Source organism: Peromyscus maniculatus, chromosome 6 (assembly GCF_049852395.1).
Source record: "Peromyscus maniculatus bairdii isolate BWxNUB_F1_BW_parent chromosome 6, HU_Pman_BW_mat_3.1, whole genome shotgun sequence".
In the NCBI taxonomy this organism is placed as follows: domain Eukaryota; kingdom Metazoa; phylum Chordata; class Mammalia; order Rodentia; family Cricetidae; genus Peromyscus; species Peromyscus maniculatus.
Window position 1 is genome coordinate 76,793,646 of NC_134857.1, and position 21,800 is coordinate 76,815,445.

A 21,800-nucleotide genomic window follows, 5' to 3' on the forward strand; every position below is an offset into this window, starting at 1 on the left:
GTTCATACATGGAAGTCCATGGGCTTATTTAAAATTGAATTCGATCATGTGAACACACTTTAAAACCAAGACAATATTTCCAATTTCTGCTTAACTGAATCTTGAAATAAGCAGAATAAACAGATTCTTTAGACATTTGCTTTCTGGTTGCTCATTTATTCTGCTTAGTTCAAGGCTTGTGAATGTCTTGATAAATGAGCAGAGACCACGTGTCTGGTGTGTAAATCTGTGTGCACTCTGGTTGGTACAGCATGGTGTATGGAACCATCCCTGTTGTTGGCTGTGATGCTGAAGTCACTGAAAAGCTGAGTGGTCACAGAAGATCCTCTGGAGAGTCATTTTAATGTGACCGTACAATGCCGTTAAAGCCACAAACAGGTAGAAAAGCTTATGGAGAATGTCATGTAGGGAGAGAGTTTTGGAGACTTTGGAGTCAGGATTCAGATGTCTCTGGGTTCCAAATCTAGAACCCAGATCTAGTCTTATTTGATCCTCAGGAAAACACGGTAGGTGATAGCCCGTTTACACACCTGTCTAACTGTAGGACAGGGTCTGATGCCCTCCCTGGCTTCTCTGAGCAGCAGGCATTCTTGTGCACATATGTAGGCAAAATGTTCAAACACATAAAATGAAAATAAGCTTCACTTGCTCAAAGACATGCAGCTATCAATTGCAGTGCCAGAATTTGGATCCAGGTTTTACACTTCAAGCCTAGTGTTTTTATCTCTAGAGGACACAGAGTCAGAAATCTTTAGTTTGAAATTCAAGACCACCCTATTAAAGACATTACTGTAACATGTCAGCCTTGGGTCTTGGTCTCCATTAATCTTAGTTTCCACATTGGGTAGGTGGGTGTCAAAAAGATGACAGGCGAGAGGTCTGTTTGGTGGCTTGCCACTTAGCTCCACCGATTGTCTCTTTCTATCTTTTCGTTCATGTCATCCCTGCTGTTGGAAAAAGCCTGCCCCTTGTTCTGCTTGTGACAGGGGGTTATCTGTCCAAAGCCAAAGAGGGTCTGTGAGTTTAGGAACAAGAAAAGCCTGCACATAACTGCATTGAGCATCTTTGAAAAAGACGAGTGACCAAAGAGGCTGTAGGTCCTTGTTGAAGGTAGACAGTTGCAGTCTGCAGTGTCCCTGGGCCGTGTGAGTTCCTCACCCCTTTGCAGTGTGTGGGGTCCACGAGCACCAGCGTCTGCCTTGCTTTTTTGTTTTCCTTCCAAGTCAGTCACTGGACCTGGTTCTCTTGCTCCCTTTCCTCCCCGGTTTGCTTGTTTTGTCTGTTTTTCCTTTGCAGTGTTAAATGAATAGTTCTTTTTTAAGATGGTATTTTCCTTTTTAAAGATTGTGTGTGTGTGTGTGTGTGTGTGTGTGTGTGTGTGTGTGTGTGTGTGTGCAGCAAGTCCCAGAAATCCTCCTGTCTCTGGCCCCTTGAAGCTGAGCTTACAGGTGTTTGTGGGAACTCTTGGCTTGTTACATGGATCCTGAGAGCCAAACTCCAGTCTTTGTGATTGAACTTAACCACTAAGCCATGTCTCCAGGCCTGACGTTCGTTTTTAGCTTGCTTATTGGGGGCTGGTGAGATAGATCAGCAGCTAAAAGCACTTGCACAAGCCTCGCTTCCTAAATTTGATCTCCAGACCTCACGGTAGGAGGAGAGAAGCAACTCCCAAGAGTTGTCCTCTGACCTACACACACACACACACACACACACACACACACACACACACACACACACACACGCACACACGCACACTCACATCATACACACACATAAAATTGAAACTTGCTGATTTTACTGTGTTGCAGGGGAGATGAAACATTATTTTGTGGTATAAAACAGACCTGGTGTTTAAAGAAAACATTCTGCAGATGTGGCTAGTGTGCTTTCTTTATTGGCACTGAGGTGGGAGAAGGCAGGCTCGTGCCGACAGTAAGGAAGGGAGACCCAGAAGGAAGCCAGATGTCTACCAGATCCTTGGAATGATTTAATTTATTGGGGTTGGGGCACAGCACTCCCATGGCGGTCAGAGGACAGCTTGTGGGAGTCAATTCTTTCTTTCCACCATGTGTGTGCAGAGGTTTGAGCTGAAGCTTGCAAGCTTGAAGCAGGCAAGCTCCTGTTCGTGGTTGAGCCATCTTGCTGGCCCTCCAGATTCTTGGATTACTTAGCATCTGTTCCTTGTACCATTCTTCTCTGTGTGTAGTCAGATTGATCTTGCTGCACCTTCTTTTTGAGGTTTTATTCTTTATCACAAGGTGTATAGAGCTGTAGAAAGAAAATGAATGGTTTGTATTATTACCTCACAGCTTAGGCCAGCGTGAAACAGAGTATCTGAGTTGAGAAGTCTCACCTGTCCTGAGATGTATGTTTGATAGGCTCTCATGACTAGAGAGGGAAGGGGAAAATGTATGAACATAATATCCATGTTGTGTGGGAGGCGCAGAGGGAGGCACAGGGATCCAGGAACTCCATCTTTAACCTCACATGAAAGAAGGCATTATAACTTGGTCTCCTGTTGGAGCCCATGTAGTTTTCCTCGTGGCTTTACCCAGCAGGTCTGCATAGAGAGGATGATTGGACCCCGGGCCTGAGGACCAGATGTCTGGGACGGTCTGCACTTGGCTGTGCTGGGGGGAGGTCGTTAGCCCACCCTTTGGCAGAGACCGTCAGGGTCTGATGGATTAGGATCCAGGCCCTCTCGAGGCTATCCTGTCTTTTCTGTCTGTTTCTCTCCCCTCTATCCGTCTAACATTTCCTGCTGCTCCTGCTCAAGAGTTCCCTGGGGAAGAGTAGGGGTGGGATGGCCCCCACAGTCTCTGATATTTTGAAGGCCGACGAAAATGTGTGCATCTGTCTGCCGAACACTGCCTCTGCCATAATTCTACTAAGCCTTGGGTTGGAGGAAGGTGAAGGAAAGGCTAGGCATGGCTGTTCACACCTGTAATCCCGTGGTCAGATGCCCGGGCAGGACTGTGAGCTGGAGGCCAGTCTGGGCTGCATGGGAGACCATGTCTCAGTCTCTCTCCTACAGCTTCCTAGCATAGGGAGTATATGACTCAGCTTTGTTGTTGTTGGCTTTGTTTTTCTTTTGTGTGCCTTGAGCACAGGAGAAGCTAATTGAATTTAAAGTTTTGTTCTTGACTGGAAAAGAGAAGTAGGAGCTGAGACTTGCTGCTCTAGGACGAATCTGGAGTCAGAGGTAGTGTTGGGAGTTCACGGCTGGACTCAGTTTGCCCTTGGAGTTTGTACTGTGCTGAAGAAATAACATTTATTAACAAGAATCTAGTTTAACCCACGAGGGAAACTTGTATTCAGTGTGTGTAAACAGTCGGACTGCTCCATACACACACACACACACACACACACACACACACACACACACACACACACACACACACACACACACGGAAGCTGGCCTTTGACCGCCAAGGACAGAGACCTGCATCTGTTATTTGTTATGCAAAAGCCTAGTGACAAACTGTTAAATGTCCCAGTCTTTCAATACTCAGTATGGTCCTCAGCTTTGTGGAGCAGCTGTGTCCAAACTCCACCTCAGCCCAACCCTGTCTCCTGCCTTGTTCAGCTTTGTGTAATAGAGACCTGTCGCCTGACCTGGAGTGCTGTGTTCATCTCCTACAGCCTTTCCTAAGAGGACTGGCCTCTTACCCAGAGGACCGTCCCATTCGTCTGTCTCCATGGAGATGCAGAATTAGGAGACTTGAGTACCTTCAGACCACTTTCGCCCACATACTGGTTTGTACTTTTCTGTAGATAGCCAGGGCTTGGAGAGCATCTGTTCCTTCTTCTGAGCTTCCTTTCTGGACTTTCCCTCCTAGGAAATAATTAACCTTGCAAGGATACAGACTCACAGTTTGGAGCGCTGCAGTCTCCTCTGGACATACCTTGAAGGGCCACCAGGCTGGTGCCCATCACCCCCCAGGTCTTTGCTTGCGGAAAGCCTGAACTGAGAGCGCTGTCAGCATGGCTGAAGCCAGGGTGCTGCTTCTGTCTCTGCCATATCTCGGTGTGGTTCCCTGTTCCAGGTTCGAAAGAGAATCATGGATCAGGAGAGGATGTCAGAAGTCAGCTTCCTCTTGTGACATTGCTCACATGATCTCAAGGAGTGCCTGGCGGCACAGTTCACTTCCTGAATAGAGTGTTGGTGTCTGTGGGCTGTGATGATAGGCTTCAGCTTAGTAGAGGAATATAGAATCTAGCCTTCAGCAGATACAGAATGCACATAGACCTCGGAGGAGCTCTCGAGTTTTGACAGAAAGGTGAAACAGCTTACCTTGGACTTGGGTTTCCCTAGATTTCATTCATTATAAACCGTCTTCTGTAACGGATCAAGTGATAAAATTACAGTCTTGAGTGCTGGAATAGAACTGTAGCTTCTGTCGTTGCCTCTGGGTGAGCACTGAGGATGAGTTGTCTGAGGACAACAATGCCACCCCCTGAAAGTCTGCGGAGGTCAATGCCAGCACAAGGCCTGGTACGTGCTCAGCACTCACTACACCGTGGGCATTGTTGATTAGTGCCACCTGTTGCCTATCTGCTCTTATCTTCCCAAAGGAACCTGTTTCCCCAGGTGACAATCATATGTGCTGAATGCTCGAATAGCCTTCCCTGTCATCTCAAGTAGAAACACGTGGGGTGCGTTAGGAAACTGGGTATAAGGAGCAAGGGCTGTTGCACCCCGTTCTGTTGTCCAGCGCTTGGCACTGTGCTCAGGATGCACAGTGAGTGCTCATTAAATGAATGAAGAGGGGCAGGGGAATAGCCGCTCCTGCAGTTTAACTGGAGCCGAGTGGCCAAATAAAGACAATGAAATTGCCCAGGGCAGTGGTTCTCAGCCTTCCTAATGCTGTGACTTTAATACAGTTCCCCATGTTGTGGTGACCTCCAAACATAAAAGTATTTTGTTGCTACTTCATAACTGTAAATTTGCTACTGTTACGAATTGTAATTAAATTTCTGATATGTGACTCCCAAAGGGGTTGTGACCCACAGGTTGAGGGCTGATGGGCTCGAGCCTCATACTAAGCTGACATGATTTAGACTTTGTAGACATTGAGAAGCCATTAACTCTTTGAGTGATGGCACAGAACATACAAGCTAGCCTTCTAGACAAATCTGCTGGCAATCTAGAGTGGACTGGGACAATATTAGTTGGTGGTGGCCCATTTATTGATCCTGTAGCAAGTGTGTAAGAAAATGTTGGCAATCTCAAGGACCTCGCTTGTTAAAGTTGAGAGGAATGTTTTAACTATGCTGTGAGAAAGATTTGGAAAACATTTGAAAAGAAAATAATAAATGTAGGGAAAACTTGTAGTAACTTACTAGATGAGTGAAGAAAACGAGGAACCCGACTTTTGACTGAGAGTCATGGCCGGGTGCTCGTCTCAGGAAGACAAGTTTGAGGAGATGGGAGCACTGCCAGGAAGTGGCCCAGCTGTCAGTGGGGTGTTTGGTCAGAACGTTGGGGAGGAGGTGGAGCTGGAGCAGGTGATTGGTGGGTCACTTGCAGAATGCAGGTTTAAATCAGAGTGGGGAGGGTAGAAAAGGGAGACTAGGTGAGGACTTAGGTTTGATTGATGGGAGGAGGAAATAGAGGCAAAGTAAATGAGAACCCAGTCAGAACACTCAGAAGCCAGTGGAGAGGATTTCAGTGGAAGGAAGAATATTTAGAAGGGCCGAGTGACAGGCCGTGTAGGCAGGTAGCAGCAGCAAGCAAGAAAAGAAGAAAACATAGCTCAGACTGGAGTGAAGTGGAACAGTGGAATGATTAGTAACCATAGAAGAGAGTAGGAACGTTCACTAAAAGGCCTGCCTCTCAGATATTTATTTACACGGGTGGAGAGCTAAGATAGTGTTTGTCTGCTGACATGGTCTAGCTGTGTAGCCCAGGGCCCAAACTGATGATCAGTCTCGGTTCCCTGAATGCTGAGGTTACAGGTATGTGCCATGCTGGGCTGATGGATTCTTTAAACCAATTGTGTGAGGCTGGCATGTGGTTCAGTGGCAAAGTACTGACTTAGCATGTTCTAGGTCCTGGGTTCAAGGTCCAGCATGGAGAAAAGTTCATACAGACAGCAAGCTTTCTAAAGCTTTTTATGTCCAACAGTGTCTCGCTTCTCACATAGATTGGTAGTTTGGACGGGTATAGAATTTCAGGTAGAAGATAACATTTTTCACAGAATTCTGAAGGCTCCGTCTCAGATGGGCTCTTCATAAAGCTTGGCTAGAGTCATCACATTTAGGTTTACTGGGGTGGTAAGGGAGCAGAGGAGGTGAGCACACCATGAAGAACATGGGCAGAGATCAGAAGCCTTGCTCCCTTGGTGAGCTTAAGACCCAGAATGACTGTTTTGGGTCCTCTCAACTTTCTGACTTCTGATTCTAGGAAACTGAGCTCATGGGGGCTATCCACACTTTTTGCTTTATTTTTCTGTTTTAATCCAGTAGCTTGAATAGATACATTTCTTAGAGCTGAATGCTTCTTAGGGCAATCACCCATTTTATTTTAAAACCATCTCTATGTATTTGAGAAATACAGCCTCTTCTCCGGGAGAACTCCAGAGTAGGCATCCGAAGGCCTGGGTTATAGACCGGTATTGACTAGCGCCGTCACTGAGTGCATTGACTAATCTCTTCACCTCCTCATGACTCAGTCTTCTAATGAGAATGCAAGACCCTTCTAGAAAGATGCTGGATAGTAAAGACAGAGGTGAGATTACCTTTGTAAATACACTTTGAAGGAAGGTTCAACATAAGATGTATCCGCTGGTGGGGTGCTGGGAGAGGACTGGGTGATAGGAAGGAACGATGCTCAAGGGTATTGCTATCTAGGACTTCACATTGCTACTGGAAACTCCCACTGTCAGCCCTGCTCACTGCTCCTCTGATGGCATTTGGTTATTAGGGACTCACCTGTGACTAGAACAGAGAAAAAATGACCATGGATGTGGATTTCTGGCCTCTGGCTTCTGGCACAGCACTGGTAGGTCCCACTGTCGGATGGTGTGGCTTGTTCTATGGTGAACACCAACTGAGATGACCGTTCAGTGATGCCATCTGTCCCAGGATCCCTTTTAACCCGTAGCTGTTCTAAGCTGGTCTCGGGGGAGCAGTCCCAAGACCTGTCTTTGCACCAGAAGAGCATTAGTCCCTCAGCTTCACCCTTCTTGTGCCACAGAGTACAGGTGAAGTCCAGTTGCCCTCCTCTCTGGGATGCTGAGCTGGTGACATGGATGCACCCTGGAACAGAAATGCAGAAGTTACCTTGAGAAGCCAGGGAGAGTTGCTTAAGTCACACCTAGCTGGTCCCTGTCAGTACAGTCTGACATTGACAATGGCAGATGGCACACACAACTTCTAGTTGTCCCTGTGACAGCAAGCACATTGCCTGCCTCCTCTAGTCCTCCTGGGAGGTGAGACTTAGAGACCAGATACATACACGTGAAACTTATACTCCATGATGCTGGTGGGGTGGGGGCTGTCTTAGTGACTGTTCTATTGCTGTGACAAAGCACCGTTATAAGTTTATAAAAGAAACGGTTGCATTTGTCAGGGCAGAGTGAAGGCCTGGTGTCAGGAACAGCTGAGAGCTCACATCTCAGATCACAGCAGGAGAGAGAGCACACAGAAGGAAAGAGGCTTTGGAACCTCAAGCCCACCCCGGGACACATCTTCTCCAACAGGGCCACACGGCCTAATCTTTCCCAAATAGCCACTAACGGGGACCGAGTATTCCAGTGCCAAGACTTACTCAGGACATCTCGTTCAAACCATCAGAGCTCTGCTCTCAAGTGTGTGGCCCAAGGAGAAGATCAGCAGAACACAAGCCAGCTGGTGGTGGTGTTCGCCCTTAGTCCCGGCAGAGGGGCAGAGGATCTCTGAGTTCGAGGCCAGCTTGGTCTACAGAGCCAGGGCAACACAGAGAAATCCTGTCTTGAAAAATCAAGTAATACTGCCGGGCGGTGGTGGCGCACGCCTTTAATCCCAGCACTCGGGAGGCAGAGCCAGGCGGATCTCCGTGAGTTCGAGGCCAGCCTGGGCTACCAAGTGAGTTCCAGGAAAGGCGCAAAGCTACACAGAGAAACCCTGTCTCGAAAAACAAAAAAAAAAAAAAAAGAAAAATCAAGTAATAATAACGATAATGATAATAATAATAGATAAAGTAAAATTTTTAAAAGATTAGCAAAATACTGCACTCCAGAGTCCAGGCAGTAACAGGGCAGCCATGGCTAGAGGCAAGATGTGCAAACCCCACTTGGTAGTGGCGGAGGCAGTGACAGTGATGTTCCTGGGTCTGGAGAAGAGTGGATGAGTCGGGGCCGGAGAGGCCCTATACCAATGGGGAGAACGTGATGGCAGGGCAAAAACCCATTCTTGTATGAATGCAAACAGTTGTTCTGAAATGTTTTTCTACTTTGGGGAGGGAAATCAGTTGTACATCATAAAGTCAAATGCCTGGGAAGGCCTTAGTTGAAATCTGCAGGAAGTAAGGAGAGAAATGAAATGGTGTGGGCATAAGATGAAGCTCCAGGAAAGCTAAGACAGTGTGCCAGGAGAGGGTCTCAGGCATATTTTTAAGCCAAAGCTCAGAAGCAATAAAGCCTCAAAAACTCTACTCTCATGGTATGATTCTACCAGTGTAGCTGTGGCGAGGCAAGCCCTGAAGAAACCCCTCAAGGACAAACAAGCCCCCGAAAAGCAAGGTTGGGGGGATGTAACAGACCCAGACATGGGTTTCTACCTTGTCCAGAGGAGCAAGGCTGAGCAGCAGTCTGCAGAAAGGGAAGAGTAGAGGAGATGGTTGAGAGTGGAAAGGAAGAAGGCGTGAAGATTGGCTTCTCAGGGGAAGACAGGAGCCTGCCGGCCACCAGGCAGTTCTCTCAGGGCATCTTTGTGGGGGTGGAATACCAGGGGGCCTCGCCTGGTTCGCTGACACCAAAGGTCAGGGGCCATCCATGTGTGCAGAGGGTCCCTCCAGGGGTGGCTACGTGTTAGTGTGCTGTGTTCAGCGTCTGAGCAGAAGCCACTGCGTGCGTGCTGCTGGAGCCACGGATCCCCTGGGGAAACGGACTAGTCACGGCCAGTGTAGGAACTGCCAGATGGAGCTAGTGTGCCCCACGCCCGTTGCCTCCTGTCACGGTGCGGTCCGGGGTTTCGGCACAGTGGTGGCGCTGCTGCAGGGCCGTGTGGAGCCTGCCCGTGGATGAAGCATCAGCTGTTGCTCTGCCCTCGTAGCCATCTCCCTTCAAAGGACGAAGACCTCAAAGGGAAAAGACTGCTTTCATGCATGAGTGTGTGTGTGTGTGTGTGTGTGTGTGTGTGTGTGTGTGTAGGCCAAAGGACAGCCTCAGTGGCATCTTCAAGAACACTTTGAGACAGAGTCTCTGTCTAGATTGCCCGGTCAACAAGCCCAAAGGATCCTCCTGTCTCTACCTCCCCAGTGCTGGGATTACAGGACATGTCATCATCCCTGGCATTTTTGTGTCTGTTTGGCCAGCACCTTACCAATTAAGTGGTCTTCCCAGCACAGGTTTTTTTTTTTTAATATGATCTTAGAAAATTAAGCTGCATTAAATTTTTAAAAAAATACTTGTTCATTTTATGTGTATGAGTGTTTTGCCTGCGTGCATCTATGTGTACCATGTACATACCTGGTGTCTAAGGAGGATAGAAGAGGGTGGTGGACCCCTGGAACTGGAGTTATGGATGGTTGTGAATCATGATGAGGTTGCTGGGAATTGAACCGGGTCCTCTGCAAGAGCAGCAAGTGCTCTTAACTGCTGAGCCGTCTCTCCAGCCCTGCAGCTGCTTTAAAAAAGGATCTACATGCCTTTGCACTCTAGTGTTTGTAAGGGTTGTGCGGTTTCCAAAGACAGATTTGAACAGACGGTCTTATGTTATCAGAAATCTCATATCCTGATTACATTGTACATTGTTTTGTTCATAAGTCAGATGTTCTGTTTCCCTGGCATGTCAGACTCGGCGTAGATTTTAGAGGAAGGATCAGACATGAATGAGGATGCTCCAAGTCAACGCCTATGAAAGCTCGCACCCCTGTGCCGCAGGGTCAAAACCAGGTGGTTGTGAGGGAGCACTGTGGCCTTAGCGGGGTGTCTCCAAGCACTTGCTCTCCTTACACCTTGACGGGCGCATGTCAAAGTGTATGGCTACATATTCTTAAAGGTTTCTAAGGAAGTCGGTCTTCCCTTCCACTGTTTTAAAGTTTAAAGGCCCCATGGTCTGAAGGCACCAGGTGGGCACAGATCTCTTCTTTCACAGGATGCAGCTTTTCCTGGCACCACAGACCATCGGGGTGGGTAAAGCAGACAGGGAAGTGCTGCTTCCCTGATACACTAAGTGTATTTAAATCTACCTACCTACCTGCCTACCTACCTACCTACCTACCCTATCTGTCTACCTACCTACCTACCTACCCTATCTGTCTACCTACCTACCTGCCTACCCTGTCTGTCTACCTACCTACCTGCCTACCCTGTCTGTCTACCTACCTACCTGCCTACCCTATCTGTCTACCTACCTCCCTCCCTCCCTACCTACCTATCTCCCTCCCTCCCTCCCTCCCTCCCTCCCTCCCTCCCTCCCTCCCTCCCTCCCTCCCTCCCTGTCTATCTATCTGTCTGTCTGTCTGTCTGTCTGTCTGTCTGTCTGTCTATCTATCTATCTATCTATCTATCTATCTATCTATCTACCTACCTACCTACCTACCTATCTACCTACCTACCTGTCTAATCTATCTCCACAAAATAAAAAAATTACTACCAAATTCTGCACTTACTATAATTGAGGGAGCTTACAGGTTCCTGTGTGTGCCTGAAAGAATCAAGGAATCTTCACAGAGAAATCAACACTTGTGTTGAGACTTTTTCCTACAAGAAAACATGCACAGAGAACATCCTTCCCCTGAGCCCCCAATTCTAATGGCTGCCCTGCCCCGGAACCTATCCTTACCACCACATTGGAAGTCCACAGTTGCCAGCAGGATGGCCAGGGCACAACAGCTTCTGGCAGGTGACATCAGGATTTGCATGTTGTCAGCAACCCCAGAAATTCCACGTAAATGTTGGCTTTGCCAGTCCGTGGTCCCACACTCCTGAAAGCACAGAGACACATTAGATGAAGCCTTCCAGACCTCTAAGACTGTCTCCCTGTTTTAGGCTCAAAGTGTGATGGAGATGAAGAGAGCTTCAAGGTACAGGGGGTTTGGAAGTGATATAAAAAGATCAAGTGAGGTCTAACTGGAGAGAGGAATTGGGGGGGGGGGCTGAGAGATGTTGCCTATTTGTCCTGGGCTCATCTGGCAAATAGCCCCTGTTATATACATCCATACACATATATGTAAACAATGTACCTGTGGATAAATATGTATAAAAAGGAGAACAAGAAAGGTAAATATAAGGGAATGAAGAAGGACTGAGTTCAGGTACAGGGCACTTGTGTCATGAAAGATAGAAAACTAATTTTGTTCTAGTTTCAACTAGTTTCAGAATATCGTGGATGTTTTGGAGATGGATAAGTACAAACAGTATTTTGCATAGTGAAAGTGTAAATGGATGAAGAGCCACAGCTTCGGAATGCCTGTCTCCGTGATGTTTACTAAATGCATAGACTCTGAGTCTGGCTAATTTTGATGTGTGATTTTTTTTCTTATTTGCAAATTGTTTACAATAAACTTTTAATTAAAATTGTTTGGGTTTCCAATATTGTCTTAATAAAGTTTCCCTTGGGTTGAGATTATTTTCTTGTAATATTTTTATTATTTTACCTTTATATACTTAAATAATCTAATCCTGGTTAAGCAAAATTATATCCACATTTTAAAAAGAACTCAAATGGAAAAGAAAAAAATCAACAGGAAGCTGATTTGGTAAGTTTGATTCACATAAGACATTTTTAAACAGGCGTGTGCTGTCCACCAACATTTCCATCTGGCACAGGTTGTGGGTACACCAGTGGTCCTTAAGAGATTATAATGAAATGGGGACAGAGATGAGTGACTAGAGGGGCAAGAGAAAAGAGAACCCAGGAAAAGAGGGTGGAGGAAAAGGAAAGAACAGAAGAACTCCAAGAAAACCCACAGTTAAGGATTCACAGGCTTTGCAGACCTCAGCAAGCTTTGAGAACAGGGACCTCACACTGAGGTCTCTGATAGTGTATCACCTGTCATCAGCAGAGAAGCCAAACAAGCCACCATGTACGTATTTCTGAAGAGTGCCACACAAGGAGCTTTGGGCAGGTCCTTCATGAGGGATGCCAGAAAAAGGTGATGGTGCCTCAGGGGTCATGGTCTTGAAGGCCTTCCAGTGGGACAGTATGTGGAGATGTTAGTAATACCTTGACCTTGACCTCTGCAGACCTAGGTTAATGTGTTATTTTTTATTGAATGTGTTCATTTTTAACAGAAATGTTAGAAAATAGGAAAAGCTTACAGAGTAAGACTATATGTATATATGTACACACAATTCTCATACAGCTGGACAATGTGTACAATGTCTTTGTAGGTTTTTTTTTTCCAGGCTGGCCTCAAATGCAAGCCTTTTGCCTCATCCTACCCACCTGTGATTACAGGCATGGGCCAACCAAACTGGGGTGTTTATTTTTAGGCTAAATTTAAAAATTAAGAAGGCTGTAAAGTAAAAATGTTAGAGTGAGAAAAAGTGACCTCATGAGGTTTGCAGGCAAATGGATGGATCTAGAAAAAAATTATCCTGAGTGAGGTAACCCAGACTCAGAAAGACAAACATGGTATGTACTCACTCATAGGTGGATACTAGATGTGGAACAGTGATGACTAGACTGCTACTCACAACTCCAGGGAGGCTACCTAGAAATCAGGACCCCAAGAAAGACACAGGGATCACCCAATGACAGAGAAATGGATGAGATCTACATGAACAACATGGACGTGAGTGGGGGTAATGAAGGGTGAGGGTCAAGAGAAAGAGAGCTTAGGGGAGTGGGAGATCCCAGCTGGATCAAGAACAGAGAGGGAGAACAAGGAATAAGAGACCATGATAAGTGAAGACCACATGAGAATAGGAAGAAGCAAAGTGCTAGAGAGGTCCATAGAAATCCACAAAGATACCTCCACAATAGACTACGGCAATGGGTGAGAGAAAGCCCGGACTGACCTACTCTAGTGATCAGATGGCCAAACACCCTAACTGTCGTGCTAGAAATCTCATCCAATGACTGAGGGAACCGGATGCAGAGATCCATGGCCAGGCCCCAGGTGGAGCTCCAAGAGCCCAATTGGCAAAAAAGAGGAGGGTTTGTATGAGTGAGAATTGTTGAGACCAAGGTTGGAAAAAGCACAGGGACAAATAGCCAAACGAATGGAAACACATGAACTATGAACCAACAGCTGAGGAGCCCCCAACTGGATCAGGCCCTCTGGATAAGTGAGACAGTTGATTAGCTTGATCTGTTTGGGAGGCATCCAGGCAGTGGGACTGGGACCTGTCCTTAGTGCATGAGTTGGCTGTTTGGAACCTGGGGCTTATGCAGGGACACTTGGCTCAGCCTGGGAGGAAGGGACTGGACCTGCCTGGACTGAATCTAACAGGTTGAGCTGAATCTCCATGGGAGTCCTTGCCCTGGAGGAGATGGGATTAGGGGGTGGGCTGGGGGGAAGGCAAGGGAGGTGGGCAGGAGGGGGGAGGACAAGGGAATCCGTGGCTGATATGTAAAATTAAATTATAAAATTTTAAAAATGTTAGAGTGATCTAAGGCCACTGTCCCATTGAAACAAGTTTATTTCTGAGGTCCTGGGGATCCAACCCAGCCCATGGGACATGGTCTATTGAGAGTGGCTGACTACAGTGGTCATGCTGTGTACAGCCGTGCTCAGTCATGCCCCGGGCCTTCCATCACTCACCACTCACTCATCAGCTGAAGAGAGTCCAGCCATGGAAAGTGCTCTGTCCAGGTGTTGAGTGTAAAACTGTGGGACTCTGTTTTTACTGTACGCTGTGTCTCGTTATATCAATACTTACTGTTGAATTACAGTAAGTGAATCACAGTTGCCTACAGTATTCAGTATAGTAACATGCTGTGCAGGTGTGTGGCCCAAGAGCACAAGGTTGTACCATATGGCCAAGGTATGCAGACTCTGGGGTTGTACAGTCAGGAAATCATCTAGTGATGGACCTCAATGTACCGTCATCATTAGGATGCACAGTGTAATTATTTTTAAAACGGAGGCTCTCCACCATGCTATAATGTAGCAAGCAGACCCTCAGCAGATGCTAGTGCCATACACTTGGACTTCTCCATGTCTAGAATCACGAGTCAGTCTCTCTGGTGCCTCCCCTTACAGACCTCTCTCTCCACTCTCAGTGAAGTATAAAGGGCTGTGACAAGAACATTAGGGGCGCAGCTTGCAAAAGTTTAGACAAGGAGAAATCCAGGCCTGGGTCTCTGGGAAGGTTGCCGGACGGCGCAGTGGAGTTAGGTCTCGGCCGTTTTGCTGACTTTAGGTGCTGGTACCCAAAGGATGCGGTGGGAGGGAGGTGGAGAACCAGCTGGGAGATTTGGCTTGTAACCATGCTGTGCACTTGCTGGCTGTGAGATGCCAGAAGGTCCTGCCTCTCCTCCAGAACTGTCCTCAGGGGGTGCAGTGGGATGGGAGGGGCGGAGTAGGGACCGCTCCCAACTCCAGAAGACAGGCAAGCTGGCCTGCTGCAAGAAGCCTAGCGGGTCAGTCCACCCGAGTGGCTTCGCGGTGATGAGTTCTAGCTGGACCGGAGTGTGTAAGTGTGTTTGGGCTCCTCAGCCGGGCTGGGGGCCAGCGGGGAGGGTGGGGATGGGGACACTGGAGTAAGGACTCCCTTGGCAGAAGTGACCTGGATGCCTGGAGCACCTGATGTGGGCAGGCAGCGCTGGCTAGAGCTCTCGCCGCTAGAGGGCGCTGCTTCCCAGCCCCGGGTGTGACCGTCGCCATGGTGCGGGCGAGGTCGGAGGTGGGGACAACCTTAACTAGGAATGGAGAAGAGGAGGAGAGTGCAAGATTGGGTCCTGTGGGCCCAGTGACTTGGACTACTCGAAGCTGTAAATGGCCCTCGTACACCAAGAGAGGTGGGGTACGGGAGGGCAGAACTTTCTGGGTCCATTACGTCCCCACCGCAGGTCCTGCCTCCCTCCTGGATGGCGGTGAGCTCTGGAGGGTGCAGACGGGGTTAGTGTCCTCGCCTTGGAGTCTTTGAACTGCTCTGACCGCAGGGACTTCTGGACTCTCAGAAACCCTTGGTAAGAGGTGGAGGACAGAAGTAACCGCCCTCATCTCTAAGTTATGAGAAACCAGAGTTCTGGGGAAGCCATGGTGCAGTTGCTTGGTGTTCTCTGTCCGCGCTTTTAACCCAGTTCATTGAGCTGGAACACAGCTTCCTAACCTCGGCTCAAAGGCAACTATGCTATGCGGGGTGAGATCGCTCAGCTGGTAAAGGCGCTTGCCTAAGGACTTGAGTTTGGCCGAGACACGGTAGAAGGAGGTAACAGACTCTTGCAAGTTGTACTCTGACCTCCACATGCAGCACAGCATGCATATAGACATACATGCACCTACACAGACTAAATAAATACAGTAAAAAATTGTAGTTTAAAGGAAACCAAGGAGGCTTTTGAAGACCCGTCGAAGCACGTGAGGCTAGAGCTCACAGGGATGCAGCCAGGACTCTCCAATGATGTTTACACACACACACACACACACACACACACACACACACACACACACACACACAGTGGAGTCAAATCTACATGGTTCATCTATTTTTCCTTTAATCTTGGGTATTTTGTTTCTTTTTCTGAGAATATGTAGAAACACTAGAGAGCTCACAACCCTGTAGAATATATCTCCAAACCTATACAGTTTGTTGTTTTGTTTTGTTTTGTTTTGTTTTGTTTTGTTTTGTTTTGTTTTGTTTTGTTTTGTTTTGTTTTGTTTTGTTTTGTTTTGAGACAGAGTTTCTCTGTGTAGCTTTGGAACCTATCCTGGACCTCGTTCTGTAGACCAGACTGGCCTGGAACTCAAAGAGATCCGCCTGGCTCTGCCTCCCGGGTGCTGGGATTAAAGGCGTGCGCCACCACTACCCGGCACCTGTACAGTTTTATATACAGTTACAATGTACTTTTTCTACCTTCTAATTTATTTTACAATAGTAAATTACGTTCAGTTATGTGTGAAGGAATAAATTAGTTAAAATGCTCTTTGTGGGGCTGGAGCGATGACTGATCTTGTAGAGGACCCGACTTCAATTCCCAGTACCCACAAGGCAGCTCACTCCTGTCTCTAACTCCAGTTTCAGGTGACCCCGATACCCATGGCAAAAACACAGACGCACATAAAATGCTCTTGTAAAAAATTAATAAGATGGGTTGGAGAAATAGCACACTATTCTTGCAGAAGACAGGGCTGGGTTCCAGCACCCACAGAGTGGCACCACTGTCTGTAACTCCAGTCTGAGGGCACCCAACACCCTCCTCTGGCCTCTGTGGGCACCAGGCTCACATGTGGTGCATATGTGTGGCATGTGTGTAGTCAAAACATTCATAACATATAAAATAAAAAAACAGCCTAGAATTAATAAAACAAAATGTATAGGATAACTAAGGAAACAAATTCTATGAAGACAGTTGTTAGAACAGTTCTAGGAATGCATAATAATAGAGAAACATGTCCTTCTTCAGACCTCATGTCCATCTGATAACTATCATAATTTCTTTTTTTAAATTGTAAATGTTTTATCTTATGTGTATAGTTGTTTGGCCGACATGCATGCCTGGGAACCATTTGTGTGCCTGGTGCCTGTGGAGGCCAGAAGAGGGCATTGGATCCCCTGGAACTGGAGTTATAGAGGGTCGCGGCCCTCCACGTGAGTGAGCCGGGTCCTCCGAAGGAGCAGGCACACTCGGCCACTGAGCAGAAACTCCAGCCCTCGTCTAGTTCCGTGAAATGTAACAGCTGCCCAAAGACTCGAGGACATCGTGCTTTCTGCTAGCAGCAGATTCTATACTGGTTCCTTGCCTGCATTTTGTTTGTTTGTTTTATTTTGTTTTGTTTTGAGACAGGGTTTCTCTGTGTAACTCTGGCTGTCCTGGAACTCACTCTGTAGACCAGGCTGGCCTCGAACTCACAGAGATCCACCTGCCTCTGCCTCCCGAGTGCTGGGATTAAAGGCGTGCGCCACCACACCTGGCTCCTTGCCTGCATTTTTAATGGAAGCAAATACCAACTCCCTAGTAGAGACTGACAAAATCAAGATGTGTTTTCTCCCCAGACTCACAAATCCCATTTGTGATCTGACCTTGTGGAGGGTCACACACCCTAGGTTAGCAACCAGCTCTGATTCACAGGCAGAGGGTTCTTCATACTTGAAGGATGTAGCTGGAACTGAACTTGGGGCAAATTATGACATTTTTTAAAACCCAGGGATTTAGAGGTTTACTCTGCCCAAACCACACCACGGCTAGAGGCCTCCCTGTTTGTGTCACCTCCAGGGCACACCACAGAGGACATGAATGTCCCTCAGAGATGCCTCACAGAGGCAGCTCACAACTCAGTCCAGACCCAAGGGCTTTAGCAAAGGCTTGACAGCCTTTGGTAACTTTCTTGCGGTAACTCTTCATCGCCTTCATATTTATAAAAATGTGCATCCTTCGTCCACTGCCTTCACATGAACACAGAACCGAAGAGAGCAGCCTGGAGGATTCAGCACAGCGTGTGTGAGCTAAGCTTAACTCGAAAGCACTCACGGAGACTTCCCTCCCATGAATGTGGTGTGGCTCTTTACCCTGGTCTGAACCAGCCAAGGACTTGAAGCCCTAAGAAGGGTGAGCATGCCAGCCCACCGCCATAAGTAGCCTGTCTCTTTCTCAGGCTTCGGAGGGCAGAAAACACTTATTTCCCTCTGAGAAGCAAGCTACTCCGTGCCCTCCTGTGAGCAAGTCTGTCAAACATTCCCTCTCTCCTCCCAGAGCCCAGGTCCCCAACAGGCCTTTTTACCTCAGGACAGAAGTTCTTCCTCGCTCTCAAGCTGGGGGCTCACGTTGATTGCTCTTGATTCCTATACTGGCTTTTTTTTTTCTTCTTCTCTTGCTAAAAAACTGTCTCCCCACTTCCGCCATAGCTCATACTCTCCTCACTCTCATATTTGATCTTTGAAAAACCACAGAATGGGTTTTTAGCAGCTAGGGGGTCTTCCTGCCTTTCTTTCCTCCACCCCTATAGTTTTTCCTCTCCCCACTCGGCTCTTATTAGAATACACTAAGGTTCTAAGAGAGCTGAGAAAAATCACCCCTTTGAAATAGGTCCCTTTACCTTAGGCAATGAAGATTTTTCACTTGCTAACTGATGAGGATGACACTGGTAATAGAAATGACCAGAAGATGTGAAGACAGAGCATGCTCTCGGGGATAAAGGCTCTGCGTCTTTTCCTGTGAGTACCTTTTGATCTGGAGTCGTTGAGAGGCGGCAGACCTGTTCCACTCTGAACCCAGCGCAGCAGGAAGCCCTGTGGTTCAGAAACATCTGCTGTGATTGCCAACTGCCAGGATTGCCAACCGGTGCCAGGCTATCCAGAGCTTGAGTCAGCGTCAGAAGGAGTGGCATTGGGAAAATGCTCTCGGGGCTGATGTAGAGCTCTCTCACTGTTGTTATTGCCATGGTTGTGACAGTCTGTAGTCCCACGCTGTAAAGGGCTCTAGTGTTTGCGGTCCCACCATTTGCCTCACTGAAGCCATCCTCAGATGAGACAGAAATGTATCCGTCCATCAGTGTGGGCCTTTCTTGGTGTGGCGTGTAGATTCCAGGGGCTTGGCTAATGAGAATCCACGTTAGGAAGGAGACTCTCTTACCTCTTCTCCGTGTTTCTCACCACAGTTGATGATGCCATGGACGTGAACTGCTGAAGTAGCCTGGTTTCTGGTGTCCCAATATTCTTATCCTCTGTCCCTGTGATAGTGGGCAAAGTATTTGAATCCAGTTATATGATTTTGCCAATGTCGCAAAAATTGTTGTGGAGAGAACAGTAAGTGTTCTGCCTGCGTTAAAAAGAAAAGAAAAGAAACAAACTGGGTGGATGATAAATCATATTTTTATTTTCTATAGAATTATGGAGCTTCTGAATTGGAAGGACTACCTGGGGGCGATGTCACAGGTTTGTGATCACAGCATTTGGGAGGCAGAAGCAGGAAGACCTTTTGAGTTCAAGGCCAGCCTGGGCTCCTAGACCCTATCTTAAAATAAGTAAATGACAATCAAAAGACAGGAAGAGCCACAGTTGTCTGCTAATCCCAGTCTGTAATGATGTACAGAAGTGTCTGTGTTAGTGGTTCTCAAATGTGAGCATGTCCAAATTACCAGGCAGGCTTGTTACCAGAGGTGAGGGTCTGGAATTGGAGCTCAGTGTTGATGCGGGAACACAGCTCTCACCACAAAGGGGATAAGAGTGTCTTCTGGAACCAAATAGGAGTGACCATGGCCTGGGGATATAGACTTGGGTCACCCACCCCAAGTTCCGTGTTCTGGTGTGGGAACTGTTTCATGAAGTTTTTTTAGACACAGAAAATCATGATCAGGGCACTTATCAAGTTGGGGGGAACAGCAGGGAGGCGGAGAGAAGCCTGCTGGGGTCCTTAGGAGCTAGCCCACAGCAGCATTCCTAGCCTCATGGATTGTTAATTCATTCCAAAAGGTTTTAAGATGTCAGTCTGTCAGGAAGCTGGGCAAAGAATGGCTGTTTGATAGCCAAAGATAGTCCCAGATTCGCTGTCGATTGGCTCTTGACCTGTAACATCCCAAACTACATAATCACTGAAATTCCTTCAGTCAGCCTTGCGTAGGTTTCAGTTTTAAGGTAGGGATGGCTGCTTTCTGGGAACTTCATATCGCTGTTGAGAGCTTGTCTACCATGCCCAAAGCCCCGGGTTTGATCCAGACATGGCATAAATTAGGTGGGACAGATCCGAAACCCCAGCACTGGAGGAGGATCAGAAGTTCAAGGCCAGTCTGGGCTAGAGACCCGGCCTCAAAACAACAATAATAACAGCAACGGAAGAGCGTAGTTGGCCTGGCCTTAGATTTATACTAATAGCTAATCAGTTGGCACTCACCTGGAATCTCACAGCCACTGAGGAGCAGCTCACTGAGAGCTGACTGAGATCCTTAAACAGAGTCCCAGACCTGTGGCTCAGATTACAGCCCTTTATTCTCACGTGGATTCTGGGGTCCCTGCTGCTATAGAGAGACAGTTACCCTACAGAAGAGCCTGTCTATGAGTCAGTAACACACCTCCTGACAGCATGCTCACACACACACACACACACACACACACACACACACACACACACACCTGTATAATGGATACACTTCCACTAGAATGCCCCCCTCCATGCTTCCCCCACATCCCAGGAGTTACACCTTCCTTCTCTGGAATACCCTTCTCTTGTAGCCTGACCTCAGACGCATGCTAAAGAACCCCTTTGAGACCTATAGAGAAAGGTCCTCACTCTGCTCACAAGCCTGAATGTCCATCAGTGTCCCTAGCATGCTGTCTGTCCCTTCATGAGAACAGGGAGGACTGAATTCTCCTCACACCCCAGACGATGCTGGTCTCTGCCTGACGGCTTATATGTCTACAGCATTAAGAACTCATCTAATGAACTTCTTAACCAAAAGGACGATCTGCCTCACTGTACCCCTTAGCACACGTGAGACCTTTTCTACAGCCAGTGCAGCATCTATCCTCTGGGTGCACAAGCAGCTGTTTTCCTGTGTCCCCAGCTGCTGCGGCTGTGATGGGTCTGTCAGACGTGAAGAGGCTCGAAAGAGACACCGGCTCTCAAGGAGACTATCAGGCTACGGGAGCAATGGAGCCAAAAGAAGGAGCCCCGCCTGAGGGAGAGATCGATCCCCCAGAAGATTCCACAGGCTTCTGATAACTTGTCAGACCACCTTATGGGACACGACCGAAGCCCAGACAGGGATGCATCAATGGTGGGCAGAACCACAGTTTGATGGGACTGCTTGGAGATGCATATCTTTGGCCCTCTATTTATATTATTTTTAAAGGATTTATTTATTTTTATTTTTATGTGTATGAGGGTGTGTGTGTGTGTGCTTCTTTGCCTGTAGACCACATGTGTGCCTGCCTGGTACCCACTGCAGGTCAGAAGAAAGCAGCAGATCCCCTGGAACTGGAGTTAAAGTCAGCTGTGAGATGCCAGGTGGGTGCTGGGAACCAACTCAGGTATTCTAGAAGAAGAGCAACTGTGTTTAACCCTGGAGCCATCTCTCCAGCCTCTGGGCCCTCTGTTTAAACTAAAACTTCAGGCCCCCAAAGATGGACTTTAAGGGGTCACTGGATCTTTGTCCCTCTTCTCAATGTGCATACACTGAATAAAACTCCATTTTCTGAATTTTACTATCAGTTTGGCTGTTGTAACTGATTTCTTGAGGGTGCAGGCTGTGAGCCTAAGTTTGGTAACACCACTATTGTGATATTGCTTGCAAATGGTCCCCCCCCCATCTCTCCCTTCCTCCCTCTCCTCCTCCCTCTTCCTCCTCCTCCTTTTTTGAGATAAGGTCTCACTATGTAGCCTTGGCTGGCCTTGAACTCAGGGATCTGCCTGCCTCACCTTCTCTAGTGCTGTGATTAAAGGCCCCTTTGGCCAATGACTCAACAACATGTACTGTTTTCCTAGTCCCGGAGGTTTTATTTGATGGCAAGATGTTTAGTGGGAGCAGCCTCTCCCCTCTTATTTGGTGA

General features: G+C 47.6%; 1 protein-coding gene across 2 annotated transcripts; it reads right to left on the reverse strand.

Annotated features, from left to right (window-relative positions):
• Window positions 1–1,974: 1,974 nt before the first annotated feature.
• On the reverse strand, window positions 1,975–18,122 carry Cd160 (CD160 molecule). Of its 2 annotated transcripts, XM_076574619.1 has the most exons (5): window positions 18,038–18,122; window positions 10,990–11,131; window positions 6,934–7,260; window positions 3,906–4,037; window positions 1,975–2,268 (listed from the first exon to the last, which is right to left on the reverse strand). In XM_076574619.1, the coding sequence occupies exons 2-5, from the start codon at window positions 11,066–11,068 to the stop codon at window positions 2,252–2,254; spliced, it is 555 nt and encodes a 184-aa protein (XP_076430734.1). In that variant the 5' UTR covers window positions 11,069–11,131; window positions 18,038–18,122; the 3' UTR covers window positions 1,975–2,251. The 2 variants fall into 2 exon arrangements, with proteins under 2 accessions (XP_076430734.1, XP_076430733.1); XM_076574618.1 differs by having other exon boundaries at window positions 1,975–4,037.
• Between the last annotated feature and the right edge of the window lie 3,678 nt (window positions 18,123–21,800).

Excerpts from the sequence above, each read along its gene's own strand:
- Cd160 (XM_076574618.1), bottom strand. The coding sequence starts at position 11,068 with ATGCAAATCCTGATGTCACCTGCCAGAAGCTGTTGTGCCCTGGCCATC. Across the intron at positions 7,261-10,989 it reads TGTGGACTTCCAATGTGGTG|GGTGCATCCATGTCACCAGC; the intron begins GTAAGGATAGGT and ends TTTCTGTTCCAG. Across the intron at positions 4,038-6,933 it reads TTTCTCTGTTCTAGTCACAG|GGAACCACACCGAGATATGG; the intron begins GTGAGTCCCTAA and ends AACCTGGAACAG.